The 16,222-nt window shown below is 38.8% G+C and overlaps 1 protein-coding gene across 2 annotated transcripts in view; it reads left to right on the forward strand.

The window, feature by feature from the left end:
• Positions 1 to 4,653, forward strand: part of EED (embryonic ectoderm development) — a 29,063-nt gene extending 24,410 nt beyond the window's left edge. For both annotated transcript variants that reach the window (XM_028126788.2, XM_028126789.2), the window contains 3 exons: positions 2,621 to 2,779; positions 3,473 to 3,546; positions 4,319 to 4,653. In XM_028126788.2, coding sequence (XP_027982589.1) covers positions 2,621 to 2,779; positions 3,473 to 3,546; positions 4,319 to 4,445 — 360 coding nt within the window. In that variant the 3' untranslated portion in view covers positions 4,446 to 4,653. The remainder of the gene's footprint in view (positions 1 to 2,620; positions 2,780 to 3,472; positions 3,547 to 4,318) is intronic.
• The last annotated feature ends 11,569 nt before the right edge of the window (positions 4,654 to 16,222 follow it).

A 16,222-nucleotide genomic window follows, 5' to 3' on the forward strand; every position in this document is an offset into this window, starting at 1 on the left:
TTTATTTGACCCCTGGGACTCTCTTTTTTCGTTTGTTTCCTTTTGTTTGGATTGGGTAGTTTTCTGTTTTTCTGACTTTAAATTTACTGACACTTGTTGAACCTTTAGGTTGATTTTCTTATTTTGGTTATAGTATTTTTCAGTTCTGAATTTTCCATTTGATTCTTTTTATTTCTTTGCTGAGACTTTGTTCTTGTTTTTAAGTGTGTTTATAATTGCTCATTGAAGCATTTTTTTCAGTGAAGCATTTTTATGATGGCTGCTTTAAAAATCCTTGTCAGACAGTTCCAACACCTATGCTTCTCATTGTTGGCATTTATTGTCTTTTAGCATTAAAGTTGAGGTTTTTCTGATTATTGGTATGACAAGTGAATTTTTGATTGAGATCTAGATATTTTGATTGTTGATACTACAAGACTGTGCATCTTATTTTATTTAGATGTTTTGCACATTCTTCCTCTGATAAATTTTCAGCTGGGGAAGGGGAGCACTAATTCATGATTGGCAGGTGGTGGGGAAGTCAAGATGGTGGTGTCTCATTACTGTTCCCCAGAGTGGTCTCCACTGACACGGGGGTTGTGGATGATGGTAAACATGCTAACTCCGCTAGGCTGCCTCTGATACCACCCCAGACAAAGAGGAGGAGGAGAAAGTTACTTCATTATGGGTGAGGGGTAGGGAGGGTCAGGTATGCATTTGAGGTGCAGAGTTACACCTGAGAAGTGCTCCCCACTGGGCCTTTGCTGGTTCATGTGAGCATGGGCCCACAGTTTTTTTCTGTGGTGTTTGGCTGGAGTAGAGTGTTTGAAAATTTTCTCACCTGCTAGGTTGTCACTTCCCTGGTTCTTTGGTTATTAGAGAGAGCAGGCTTTTGTTGGGGGTATTTTGGACTTAACCCGTGGGTATTGCTGAGCTGCTGCTGCCTTTTCTAGTATCCAGTCGGGTACATAAATGAGGCAGAAGAAAACCAAGGAACTCAACATCCTGAAGTCCCAAGGTTCCAAACCAGCCTACCTTCTCTCTACCTTTCAAAGTCTTATGTTTGCTTTATATTTGATACTCAGTCTTTTAAGCTATAGTGAGGATAAATAGGGGAAAGTACATCTACTCCATTGTTTTGGAAGTAGAAAAGCCACTAGCTCTAAAATTTCTTTTCTTAGAACGTAATCAGACGAAAGGAAAGGATTTCTGCATTTTAGGTTTCAGGAAGCTGACCTGAATGAACTGTATTGGTGGTCTCAAATCTATTTCTGCATCAGAATCACTAGGAGAACATTGTAAAAATAGATTCCTAGGCCTCAGTCCCAGAGTTTTCTAAATCTGGCACAAGGACCTGGAAATTCGTAATTTTAAAAAGCTCTCTAGATGATTTTTCAAGTGCAGTCATCCATTACAGCGAACAAATTCTCCTTACCTCCTTAAGTTTTAGTTCATGAGGGGACTCTACTAATTAAGGATCCTTTACCAGTGTAATCGGTGACAGGCACTTGAAGAACTATGTCATAATTGTTCTGCTTCAGCCTTCCCTTGTAGAGATTCTGAGTAGGGTTGGGACCAAGATGAGTCTTTTGAGGGAAGTCTACAGGCTATCAATCCAATTGTGCATTTAGTTAGATCATCAAAGTGGGTGATCTCTAATCTAAGGTACTTTACAGTAAAGAACTTGTGTATCAGATATATAGCCCTGGGATTTTATATAATCTAAAAAAGACAAGAGAAGAAAAACGGGGGGAGGGGTGTTGTCCCCTCCCTAGTCTTCCTGTGGCCCTGCTGTTAAAATGTTCATATGTCAGTGAACCGGACAGAGCTGCCCCATGGGACTGTGTAGGCTGTGTCATGTAAACTCCAGGAGGCACTCTTCCCTACACAGGCATTTCTCAGTCCAGGTTCTGTTGGGCTAGATCGTTCTTTTTTTTTTTTTTTTATGGGAGGGGCCATCCAGCAGCATCTCTCGCCTCTAACCTACTAAAGGGCAGGGACATTGCCAAATGTCCCTCAGTTGGCACACCACTGACCTATAATACGCATAGTGCCCACTGTGTTGCAGTTTTTCTTCCATTGTATTCCTTATCACTTGCTGCTTAACTAGAATGTGTGCAAAGATAATGATATTAGAATAAGAAGGTGTAACTTAGTCTAGTTCAGTCCTATCCCCATATCAATGTCTTGATGTTAAAACCCCTGAGTTCATTGCCTTCTATATAATCTGATCTCTAAGGCCTCTAAGCAGGGGCCATATTGAAGAGCCATGCATTTGTATAGGGTTTTTGTAATTTTACCTTTTGTTATAAAACACTCCAGTTTCTGGGTGCCACAGTATCTAGAGATGGATTTGGTTTGGAAGAGAAATTGTGACTTCAAAATGAATATTCCAGATAATATAATGCTTTTGAATATTGTTAAATTCTGTTGTAATACGACTTCTTGTCCTCAGGTGTGGACATTGACTCTGTAAATATAAGTGATCTGTAATATAAATGTATATCACTGTATTTAGTAGATGGATAACCAGGTTTTAAGACTGTTGATTCTAAAAAGATAAAAAAGCGCTTTGTTTTTAATATTTAAAATTCAGTTCTATATGTAATATTTCTTTTTTTCTCATTTCTCTCTTTTAAAGTCTTGTGAAAATGCCATTGTGTGCTGGAAACCTGGCAAAATGGAAGATGATATAGATAAAATTAAACCCAGTGAATCTAATGTGACTATTCTTGGGCGATTCGATTACAGCCAGTGTGACATTTGGTACATGAGGTTTTCTATGGATTTCTGGCAAAAGGTAGCAACATATTTTTACATTTTAAACTTAAGACCATTGTAATTTCACTTTTCTCTGTTGTGCATCCATGTTGTTTCCTGTAAGAATCTACCTTGATATTTTATGTTGATTACTTTGGCCAGTGATGTTATTTATTCTACCCTTGTGGTTCTGCACACCATCTGCAATGCTTAGTATAAATGCAATTGACAGGTGTCAATGGTGGCAGTGAGGTGCTTACTTTCCATAACATCTGTTATTAAGGTAGCTTTTTTTGTAGAAAAGTTTGGAGAAAAATCAACATGGAAGATGGGGCAAACTACAAGTTATCTAAAATTTGAAAGAGGTTGGTGTTAGGAATTTGTAGTAACAAATTACCTGGATATTTATTTCTGTCAGAAAACTGGAGGAGCTGTCTGTAGCTTTTGCTATAATTCTTTAAGGCAGAATAGAATAAAGTACATGCTAACAATGTAAATTGTAAAGTCCTTCATAAGTTTGCAGAATGCCTTCTGATTTACTCAGGATACCTCTGAAGTATTAGTTGCTGTTATCTCCATTAAAAATCAGAAATATAAGATGCAAAAAACTAATCGTGAGCATAGCCAAAGCCTGGAGCTGAGGTTTTTCTGAAATACGAATATGTCTTAGGAATGCTTGAAGGCTCTATACCTATTTTAATAATTTGGTGTTTTTAAAAATATGTTTATACAGATGCTTGCATTGGGCAATCAGGTCGGCAAACTTTATGTTTGGGATTTAGAAGTAGAAGATCCTCATAAAGCCAAGTAAGTATTTAGAAATATTTATTGATTAGGGATACCTGGGTGGTTCAGTCGGTTAAGCGGCTGCCTTCGGCTCAGATCATGATCCCAGAGTTCTGGGATCAAGTCCTGCATCAGGCTCCCTGCTCTGTGGGAGTCTTTGGTTCTCCTTTTATGTGCCCCTCTCCCCTGCTTGTGTGCCTTCTCTCTCGTAAAAATCTTTTTAAAGAAATTTTTATTGATAATTTCTGCCTTTTTCTCAAATGTTATGCCAATAGATAGGAAGTAATTGATAATTGAAGTACCATTCTTAAATCATTTTTAACATTTACATGACTCGGTTATTTTAAAATACTTTTTATTTTCATAATGACTGTTTATCATGAGTACTTTGGTGACAAGTTGCTTCTTTTTTTAAAATATAAAATATAGGGGCACCTGGGTGACTCAGTTGTTCAGCATCTGCCTTCGGCTCAGGTCATGATCCCAGCGTCCTGGGATCGAGCCCTGCATTGGGCTCCTTGCTCACCAGGAAGCCAGCTTCTCTCTCTCCCACTCCCCCTGCTTGTGTTCCCTCTCTCACTGTGTCTCTGTCAAATAAATAAATAAAATATTTAAAATACATATATATAAAATATACCCAAATTTTATGAAATTAGAAATTGAATTCTCTTAGTAATGTTTTAAATGCTTTCCATATGACTTGGAACATCTATTTGTTTTCTAATTCACTGGTTTAATTTGATACAACATTTTTTATGAATGGCATTTAACGTGTTGTCTTGTTTTTTCCTAGATGTACAACACTGACTCATCATAAATGTGGTGCTGCTATTCGACAAACCAGTTTTAGCAGGGATAGCAGTATCCTTATAGCTGTTTGTGATGATGCCAGTATTTGGCGCTGGGATCGACTTCGATAAAATACTTTTTCTTAATCAAAATTAGGTGTGTTTTCTGTGTATAATAGAATTACTGTATCTTGCTAGTAAGGGCACATAGAGCATTTAGAGTTGTCTTTCAGCATTCAATCAGGCTGAGCTGAATGTAGTGATGTTTACATTGTTTACATTCTTTGTACTGTCTCCTGCTCAGACTCTACTGCTTTTAATAAAAATTTATTTTTTTAAAGCTGTGTGTTTATTTTCATTGTGATAAAAAGAAATGTTGAAAGTAATAAAATACGCCCTTTTTGTAATGATCATTTTTGTAGTTCTTTTAACTGACGAAAGCTATATAATGTAGTGATTAAGTGTAAGCTCTAGAACTAAGCTGAATTTAAGTCTTGGCTCTGCACCTATGAGCTGAGCTAAATAACTGAACATCTTACTCAGTTTCTTCGTGTGTGAAACATGGATAAGAATACCTACCTCATAGGGTTATTAAAGATCAAATGATTAAACAAGTGAAGCAGCTGGAACAGTACTTGACATACACTAAACCCTAAATACATTGTTACTTATTTTTATTGGAAATTGTATTAACTATGTCTTTGTATCTCTTTCTATAACTTGATAGTAATTTAAAAATATAGGTGGCACATACAATGATTTAATTAAGCTTTCTGCACAGTTGAAAAAAATACTGCCATTTGGTTTGCAGCTAGACCATAAGCAATCCTTTTTTTTAAGATTTTATTTATTTGAGAGAGAGCATGAGAGGGGGGAGGGTCAGCGGGAGAAGCAGACTCCATGCTGAGCAGGGAGCCCGATGTGGGACTCGATCCTGGAATTCCAGGATCATGACCTGAGCTGAAGGCAGTCGCTTAACCAACTGAACCACCCAGGTGCCCGACCATTATAAATCTTAATGGAAATATTAGAGCAAGTGAGAAGAGGACACAGAAGCTTGAATGCAGGCAATTGAAAAATGAAAGAAATGGGGAGTATGTACAGTGTTATGTCTGCTTTTATAGAAATATATTGGTTAAGAGAAATACGTAGATTGAGGGAATCAGACTTGAGAGTAGTTGGGTCTTTTGTTCCAAACATAAGGTGCTTTGTATATATTTATGAACAAGAAACAGCAAGAATGAGACCTATATAAAAGTCCAGAAAATTGGGGTACCTGGTTGGCTCAGATGGTTAAGCATCTGCCTTCGGCTCAGGTCATGATCCCAGGGTCCTGGGATCGAGTTCCACATTGGGCTCCTGGCTCAGCGGGGAGTCCGCTTTTCCTCTCCCTCTCCCTCTGCTCATGCTCTCTCTCTCAAATGAATAAATAAAATCTTTATTTAAAAAAAAAAGACCAGAAAATTCCCAAAGAGAACCAACATGACATGTGGAGGAGTTGACCTGAAGCAGAGGGAATAAGGAAAACCTGAGTAAATCAGAAGGTAGGAAGTAAAATGAGTGCCGGGTAAAATGTAAGACTGAATTTTATCAGATTTTGAGATTCATGAGCCTTGTGTTTATAAATCTTATGCATTTCCATGAATACGCCAGTATTTAATACCTTTCTGGATGTGTTTATTGCTTCTGGTTTTTGCTATTATAAACAATATTTAGACTTCTGGCACAGGATACAAGTCTTTGTGTACCTCTCTGATTATTTCCACACTCATCTTTCAGAATTAGTCAATGAAAGGGTATTTCTAATAAGGTACCAGATTCACTTGCTCCAACAGTGTATGTTGGTACCCATTTTACTTTTGTTATTAATTCCTGTGTATATCTGTAGATAAGCAGTTGGCAAACTTTTCTGGTAAACAGCTAGGTAGTAAATACTTTAGGCTTTGAAGGTCGTACATTCTCTCACACTCAACTTTACTACTGTAGTGTGAAAGCAACTATAGATGATATGTAGATGAATGGGCCTGGCTGTGTTCAATGAAATTAACAAAAACACACAGTGGGCCATATTTGGTTCATAAACCATAGTTTTGCCCACTCTTGCTATGGATACTAGATATTGAAACTAAACACTTCAGGAGGCCCCTAAGGTTGTTGAAAATTTAGGTCAGCCAAATAGCTCACAAAGATCACCAGATAGGCAATGACACATGCTCTGACTGATAGGTGAAACAGTACATAATATACTTAGACCACCAAGGACTTCAGATGCTGGTGTTGCCAGAAAATGTAGAAGAGCCACATTTACAATTGCTGCTTTTTACCTATATTCCACCCTTTCCTGGCTTTCTTATTGAACATTTCAATGATCATCTAATATACTACATAATTTACTTTGGTTGGTTGTATTTCTCCCCCCACTGGGGTGTAGTCTTTTATAAGAGTGGACTGTGGTTTGTTTTATTTTGCACATAGGTACTCGATAAATACTTGAATGAATGAAAATAAAAGTTGCAGTCACAAAAATAAGCAATTAGAGAATACTAAGACTGACCAGGAGGATTTATAAAAGAAACAACGAGGGTGCCTGGGTGGCTCAGATGGTTAAGCGTCTGCGTTCGGCTCAGGTCATGATCCCAGAGTCCTGGGATCGAGTCCCGCATCGGGCTCCCTGCTCAGCGGGGAGCCTGCTTCTCCCTCTGATTCTCTCTCTGTCTCTCATGAATAAATAAATAAAATTAAAAAAAAAAACTGAATAAGTCTCAACATTTAACATTTAAACAAAAAAAGAAAAACAACTAGAACCTTCAGAAGTGAAAAATGATGGAAGTAAAAGTGAATGTTAGGGGCACCTGGGTGGCTCAGTCGTTAAGCGTTTGCCTTCGGCTCGGGTCATGATCCCAGGTTCTGGAATCGAGTCCCGCATCGGGCTCCCTGCTCAGTGAGAAGCCTGCCCTCTCCAACTCCCCCTGCGTGTGGTTCCTCTCTCACTGTGTCTTTCTGTCAAATAAAATCTCTTAAAAAAAAAAAGTGAATGTTAGATTAGACACAATAGAGATAAGTGAACTGGAAGAGATCCTAAAAAATTACTTGGAATGTGTTAAAGAGAAGGAAATTGAGAATATGAGGAGTTAGAAACTATAGAGCATAAAATGAAAAGGTCCAGTGGTAATTGCTTAATCAAAAAAAAGGAAGGCAAGGTAATATTTGAAGAAGTAAATATACCATGATACCTGAGTGTCAAGTGGGCAGGGAGAGAGATGGTGGTTCTGGCATGTTTGTTACCATTATGTCTCCCACTTCCGTTGCAGTCCTAGCCACTAATGTGCCAGTCTGTTTAGTCACCCACAGGCCAGAACTTTGCCCCAAACTATTAAGTCCTGAGAAAAATCCCCACCTCAGTTGATCTCAAGCTTCACAAGGGGCCTCAGCTGATGCCATATCCCTCTTGCAGCCTTTTGTGGTGACGTAAGGTGCTCACCAGGACAGCAAGTTTTTCCAAGCCCTTCTACAGAACAATTTGAAGGATAATAGATTTGGAAGGCCTTGGGTAGGAACCAAAGATTGGCATCCCTGTGGGTCTACCCAGAGCCTGGTGCTTGATCTAAACTCTCCTGTCATTCACTAAAAGTATTCATTCCAGTCCTATGATGAGCCACAAATTCTCTATGTAACTCCACATCATGGAACCTATTTTCTTTCTGGATTAAAAAGTGCACTTTGAATAGTGACACTTTAGAAAGTGCACACTTAGTTCACCTGGATCTCCAACCGAAAAGTGGGAAATAAATGTATGTGTTAACATGGAGGTATTAAGCACTATAACATTGTACATGTAGGTCAAGATAATGCTCATTGCCTCCAAGAGAGCCAAAGTCATGATAGGCTCCAGAGCTTGGGAGGCTCCAGAATTCTTGTCTATGGATTTCAGAATGAACTCTTCCTGGAACCCCCTGTACTTCGATGGACCCCACATCCAGCTCTTTGGGAAAGAAATGTAGAATAATTCCAGAGGAACAGGAGGCTAGTGGTCATTTACAGGGCCCAAGCCTCTTGTTTTTTATTTATTTTATTATTATTAACATAAAATGTGTTATTTATTTCAGGGGTACAGGTCTGTGATTCATCAGTCTTAAATACAATACACAGCGCTCACCACAACACACACCTTCCCCACAGTCCATCACCCAGTTACCCCATGCCCCTACCCCCCTCCACTCCAGCAACCCTGTTTGTTTCCTGAGATTAAGAGTCTCTTATGGTTTGTCTCCCTCTCTGGTTTCTTCTTGTTTCATTTTTTTCCTCTCTTCCCCTATGATCCTCTGCCTTGTTTCTCAAATTCCATGTATCAGTGAGATCCTATGATAATTATCTTTCTCTGATTGACTTAATTTGACTTAGCATAATACCATCTAGTTCCATCCATGTTGTTGCAAATGGTAAGATTTCATTTTTTTTGATGGCTGCATAATAATATTCCATTGTATATATATACCACCTCTTCTTTATCCATTCATCTGTCGACGGACATCTGGGCCCTTTTAAAGTTTGGCTATTGTGGACATTGCTGCTATGAACATTGGGGTGCAGATGCCCCTTCAGATCACTACATTTGTATCTTTGGGGTAAATACCTAGTAGTGCAATTGCTGGGTTCTAGGGTAGCTCTATTCTTAACTTTTTGAGGAACCTCCATACTGTTTTCCAGAGTGGCTGCACCAGCTTGCATTCCCACCAACAGTGTAGGAGGGTTCCCCTTTCTCTGCATCCTCGCCAACATCTGTCGTTTCCTGACTTGTTAATTTTCACCATTCTGACTGGTGTGAGGTGGTATCTCATTGTGGGTTTGATTTGGATTTCCCTGATGCCAAGTGTTGTTGAGCACTTTTTCATGTGTCTGCCATTTGGATGTCTTCTTTGGAAAAATGTCTGTTCATGTCTTCTGCCCATTTCTTGATTGGATTATTTGTTCTTTGGGTGTTGAGTTTGATAAGTTCTTTATAGATTTTGGATACTAGCCCTTTGTCTGATAAGTCATTTGCAAATATCTTCTCCCATTCTGTTGGTTTTGTTGACTGTTGCCTTTGCTGTGCAAAAGCTTTTTATCTTGATGAAGTCCCAATAGTTCATTTTTGCCCTTGCTTCCCTTGCCTTTGGCGATGTGTTCTGGAAGAAGAGGTTGCTGCCTGTGTTCTCAAGGATTTTGATGGATTCCTTTCTCACATTTAGGTCTTTCATCCATTTTGAGTCTATTTTTGTGTGTGATGTAAGGAAATGGTAGTTTCATTCTTCTGCATGTGGCTGTCCAATTTTCCTAAAACCATTTGTTGAAGAGACTGTCCTTTTTACATTGTATATTTTTTCCTACTTTGTCAAAGATTAGTTGACCACAGAGTTGAGAATCCATTTTTGAGTTCTCTATTCTGTTCCACTGATCTATGTGTCTGTTTTTGTGCCAAGTACCATACTGTCTTGATGATTACAGCTTTGTAATCACCAACTTTGCTTTTCTTTTTCAACATTCTTCTGGCTATTCAGGGTCTTTTCTGTTTCCATTCAAATTTTAGGATTATTTGTTCCATTTCTGTGAAAAAAGTTGATGGTATTTTGGTAGGGATTGAATTGAATGTGTAGATTGCTCTAGGTAGCATAGATATTTTCACAGTATTTGTTCTTTCAATCCATGAGCCTGGAACGTTTTTCCATTTGTTTGTATCTTCCTCAATATCTTTGATGAGTATTCTATAGTTTTCTGAGTACAGATTCTTTGCCTCTTTGGTTAGATTTATTCCTAGGTATCTTATGGTTTTTGGTGCAATGGTAAATGGGATCAACTCAATTTCTCTCTCTCTTAATAAGAATTCTTCATATCGATCTTGCCATTTGCCACGATGTGGATGGAACTGGAGGGTGTTATGCTGAGTGAAATAAGTCAATCAGAGAAAGACATGTATCATATGACCTCACTGATATGAGGAATTCTTAATCTCAGGAAACAAACTGAGGGTTGCTGGAGTGGGGGTGGGGTGGGTGGGATGGGGTGGCTGCGTGATAGACATTGGGGAGGGTATGTGCTATGGTGAGCGCTGTGAATTGTGCAAGACTGTTGAATCACAGATCTCTACCTCTGAAACAAATAATGCAATATATGTAATGAAAAAAAAAAAGAAGATAGCAGGAGGGGAAGAATGAAGGGGGGGAAACTGGAGGGGGAGATGAACCATGAGAGACTATGGACTCTGAAAAACAAACTGAGGGTTCTAGAGGGGAGGGGGGTGAGGGGATGGGTTAGCCTGGTGATGGGTATTAAAGAGGGCACGTTCTGCATGGATCACTGGGTGTTATGCACAAACAATGAATCATGGAACACTACATCAAAAACTAATGATGTATGGTGATTAACATAACAATAAAAAATTTAAAGACAAAGAAAAAAAAGAATTCCTCATATCAGTGAGGTCATATGATACATGTCTTTCTCTGATTGACTTATTTCGCTCAGCATAATACCCTCCAGTTCTATCCACGTCATTGCAAATGGCAAGATTTCATTCCTTTTGATGGCTGCAGAATATTCCATTGTGTATATATATATATATATATATATATATATATATATATATATATATATATATACACACCGCATCTTCTTTATCCATTCCTCTGTCGATGGACATCTTGGCTCTTTCCACAGTTTGGCTAGTGCGGACATTGCTGCTATAAACATCAGGGTGCATGTACTCCTTCGGATCTCTACATTTGTATCTTTGGGGTAAATACCCAGTAGTGCAATTGCTGGATTGTATGGTAGCTCTATTTTCAACTGTTTGAGGAACCTCCATACTGTTTTCCAGAGTGGCTGCACCAGCTTGCATTCCCACCAACAGTGTAGGAGGGTTCCACTTTCTCCGCATCCCTGCCAACATCTGTCATTTCCTGACTTGTTAATTTTAGCCATTCTGACTGGTGTGAGATGATACCTCATTGAGATTTTGATTTGGATTTCCCTGATGCTGAGCGATGTTGAGCACTTTTTCATGTGTCTGTTGGCCGTTTGGATGTCTTCTTTGGAAAAATGTCTGTTCATGTCTTCTGCCCATTTCTTGATTGGATCATTTGTTTTTTGGGTGTTGAGTTTGATAAGTTCTTTATAGATTTTGGATACTAGCCCTTTATCTGATATGTCATTTGCAAATATCTTCTCCCATTCTGTCAGTTGTCTTTTGGTTTTGTTGACTGTTTTGCTGTACAAAAGCTTTTTATCTTGATGAGGTCCCAAAATTCATTTTTGCCCTTGCTTCCTTTGCCTTTGACGATGTTCCTAGGAAGAAGTTGCTGCAGCTGAGGTCGAAGAGGTTGCTGCCTGTGTTCTCCTTTAGGATGTTGATGGACTCCTGTCTCACATTTAGGTCTTTCAACCATTTGGAGTCTATTTTTGTGTGTGGTATAAGGAAATGGTCCAGTTTCATTCTTCTGCATGTGGCTGTCCAATTTTCCCAACACCATTTGTTGTAGAGACTGTCTTTTTTCCCTTGGACATTCTTTCCTGCTTTGTCAAAGATGAGTTGACCATAGAGTTGAGGGTCCATTTCTGGGCTCTCTATTCTGTTCCATTGATCGATGTGTCTGTTTTTGTGCCAGTACCATACTGTCTTGATGATGACAGCTTTGTAATACAGCTGGATGTCCAGAATTGTGATGCCGCCAGCTTTGCTTTTCTTTTTCAGCATTCTTCTGGCTATTCAAGGTCTTTTCTGGTTCCATACAAATTTTAGGATTATTTGTTCCATTTCTTTGAAAAAAGTGGATGGTATTTTGATGGGGATTGCGTTGAATGTGTAGATTGCTCTAGGTAACATTGACATCTTCACAATATTCTTCCAATCCATGAGCATGGACCATTTTTCCATTTCTTTGTGACTTCCTCAATTTCTTTCATGAGTATTTTATAGTTTTCTGAGTACAGATCCTTTGCCTCTTTGGTTAGATTTATTCCTAGGTATCTTATGATTTTGGGTGCAATTGTAAATGGGATCGACTCCTTAATTTCTCTTTCTTCTGTCTTATTGTTGGTGTATAGGAATGCCACTGATTTCTGTGCATTGATTTTATATCCTGCCACTTTACTGAATTCCTGTATGAGTTCTAGCAGTTTTGGGGTGCAGTCTTTTGGGTTTTCCATATAAAGTATCATATCATCTGCAAAGAGTGAGAGTTTGACTTCTTCTTTGCCAGTTTGTATGCCTTTTATTTCTTTTTGTTGTCTGATTGCTGTGGCTAGGACTTCTAATACTATGTTGAATAGCAGTGGTGATAGTGGACATCCCTGCCATGTTCCTGAGCTCAGGGGGAAAGCTCTCAGTTTTTCCCCGTTGAGAATGATATTCGCTGTGGCTTTTTCATAGATGCAAGTGCCTTGTTTAAAAAGCAGGAGAAAGATGCCCTTAAAGGTACTGAAAAATACAAAAGCTTTTTTCTTTTTGTGATTTCTCAACTTATAATATTTTTATATTTGCTTTTAATGCTATTCTAACTAAAAACGCCATTCTAAGTTAAGATTGTATATTAGCATGAATTTTACCATTCATCTTCATATTGTATGATGACAGTTTCCAATGCAAACATAAAAGCATTTAAATCCTATTGAAATTTTACAACTGGTATTTTGTAACTTGTACTTTCATGTGTATTTAGTTCTTGGCAGTACAGTGAAAATGCAGGACAAAACGTTTATTTCACTTCTTGATATCACACATTCTACCAACATTCTCTGCATTTGACCTACTGATTTTAGGATAAAGGTAAACAACCATCCATTGCCTTATCTTTCCCTTTTCTTCTGTGTTATCGTCAGTGTAAGTGGTTGACTAACACAAGGAAGTAAAGAAGTAACATAAGCAAGGATAGCGTTCCTTAGTTGTTCGAGTTTCTTAAAATGTTTTGTCTTCTTTATTTAAACCAAGTTCTGGTTCAAACTGAAAGCATAGCCTCTTGGGTTGTCAGACCCCTGCCCACTCAATTGTAGATGAAACACACTTGCACTCATTTTGAATCTTGTAATGGAATTCTTTGCTCATGGAGAATCAAAAATGTTACATATGAATAGAGAGGCAAGGAACAGTAGACAGATACGCATATTGCACGAGTCCCCTCTTCACATACATGCTGCCTTGTCCCACTGGACTTTACTTACAATACTTACAAAATGCAAGTTCAAAGAAAATTACCAAGAATGTCAAGATGGGAGCAGAGGAGGCTTTTTTTTTTTTAAGATTTTATTTATTTGACAGAGAGAGACCCAGCGAGAGAAGGAACACAAACAGGGGGAGTGGGAGAGGGAGAAGCAGGCTACCCACCGAGCAGGGAGCCAGATGCGGGGCTCAATCCCAGGACTCTGGGATCATGACCTGAGCCGAAGGCAGACGCCCAATGACTGAGCCACCCAGGCGCCCCCAGAGGAGGCTTTGAACTAAGCATGGGTTCTTTCTGAGCCCAGGGCCCCATACTACTTACTGCATTGGTCACACACTTGTGAAACTGATCCTGCCTGGGGCTGACCTGAGGTCCTGTGCCTCCCTTTTCTTAGAAGCTCCTTCTGGCACTGACAACTCTGTTGATAGGTTCTCATTTCTTTTCTAAACTATTTACTCTTGTTATCAGTCTCTTTCTGGCTCTATCTTGGTCTTCTTTGGTCCTTTTAAATAAAATGAATAGAATGATTCTCCACCTTCTCCCCTTCTCCCCACATTTGCCCCCAAAAGAAAAATAACAATTTCAGCAATAGGAAATAAGGCAGAGGCTGGGAGCCATATTGTGCTCTGTGAGCAGGGACCTGAATCTGAAGAAATCTATGAAGCAGAGTAGATGGTTTCTGTTGTAGAGATGACAAGTACAATGAAGTCTTGGGAAAACAAAATTGGCTAAGAAAAGACTGGGATGTGACTTTAGGTGTATCATCCTACAGAATATTGGAAAGGGCCTGGATAGAAATTAAATGATTTTAAAGGTTTTTTGTTTGTTTGTTTTGTTTTTAAGGAAATGCCTGAGAAGGGCAGAGGTCTAAAGAACTGATGGTCAGATTGTCCAGAAGTGCTTTAAGAATGAAAACTCTCACTTGAGGCAAAGGAGATAGTCATTCTGCTTAATTGCATCATCTAAGACAGTAGTTTAAAAAAAATTTTTTTTAACGCCACCCATGGTAAGAAGTAGACTATAATATCCCAATCACACAAACATATATATATATAACCAAAACAAGAAGTTCCATGAAACAATACATTTACCATGTATGATGTATTCTGACATTTTCTATTTCTTTTCTTTCTTTTTTTTTTTTTTGGAATGCGGTTGTGACTCACTAAGCCGATTGCACAACCTAATAATCATCTCAACCTACAGTCTGAAACACACTGATCTAGGGGAAATTAGTCTAGAGGGTTTTTACCAAGGAGATTGAGAGCAAGATCCACATTAGGGGTTCCTGGCTGGCTCAGTCAGTAAAGCATGAACTCTTGATCTCAGGATCGTGAGTTCAAGCTCCATGTTGGATGCGCCTGGGTGGCTCAGTCGTTGGGCGTCTGCCTTTGGCTCAGGTCATGATCCCAGGGTCCTGGGATCAAGCTCCACATCGGGCTCTCTGCTCAGTGGGAATAAATAAATAAATAAATAAATAAATAAATAAATAAATAAATTTAAATAAATAAAATTTATTTATTTGACAGAGAGAGACAGCGAGAGCAGGAACACAAGCAGGGGGAGTGGGAGAGGGAGAAGCAGGCCTGCCACTGAGCAGGGAGCCTGATGTGGGACTCGATCCCAGGACCCTGGGATCACGACCTGAGCCAAAGGCAGACACTTAATGACTGAGCCACCCAGGTGCCCAAATAAATAAAATCTTAAAAAAAAAAAAGTGCTAGATGGTCTCTTTAACCATAAAATATAGCTCTAACACTATAAAATTTGTAACTTCCCCTACTTTCATTTATTACCTGGGGGTTTCCCCTGTTAGGTAGAAAATGACTATCATTTTGGTATGATGGATTTCTAAAAAGATTCTTGGTATTTTGTGGTTCTTTTCTGATACAGAACAAAACTTTAGATGAATAAAACAGACTCATTTCACTTTTCCTGCTTCAGTTACCCCAGGCTGATGTGAAATTTAACAAGTTGGGTGATTTCTGTTATATTGTGTGCAACAAGTTGAGGGAGTGTATATGTGTTTAATTCCAAAACCATTACTTTGTAGGTTGTCAGAAAGTCATTCATTTTGAGTATTAGCCATTATTTGTTTTTTGTTTCATTTGAGGCAAAATTTAAAACTGCTAAAAATTTTAAAATTTAAACTGCTAAAATTTTGTATAAAATTTTTTTGCCAGGTTGTTTTTGAACTTTCAGGATGGTTGGTTGCTACAACTTCAGGTGTCACTTTCAGTTATGTCTGTGTGCAGAAGGAAATCATCTCTTCATGTGATTTTCTTAAGACCAAGAAACCTATCCCAGCACCCAGCAGATTTCCTTTCAGGTTTCACTGACCAGAACTGGGTCATGGGATTGATCCTAAACCAGTCACTGCAAAGGGACAGGAAAATTGTTAGTTAGATTAAGCAGGGCCTCCCTCTGGGGCTCTGAGCCTCCTGGAGGAGGGATGCATTCCTGAACAAAAATGGGGTTCTGTTAACAAAGAAGAAGGGGGGAATGGATGTTAAATAGATAACTACCAGTAATTGTTACAGAGAAGGAAAATTAATGAATAAAATGCAATCACAAATTGTGAAGGAACTACATAGAAGTTAGCTTTTGCTGCATAACAAAACATTTCAAATTTTATTTAACTCATGATTCTATTTTGGCTGAGCTTGGCTGAGAGGTTCTTCTGGTCTTGACTGGATTCACTCATGTCTGCTCAGCTGC

Source organism: Eumetopias jubatus, unplaced genomic scaffold, assembly GCF_037043125.1.
Source record: "Eumetopias jubatus isolate StellerSeaLion01/CBP00866 unplaced genomic scaffold, mEumJub1_p1.0 scaffold_13, whole genome shotgun sequence".
NCBI lineage: Eukaryota > Metazoa > Chordata > Mammalia > Carnivora > Otariidae > Eumetopias > Eumetopias jubatus.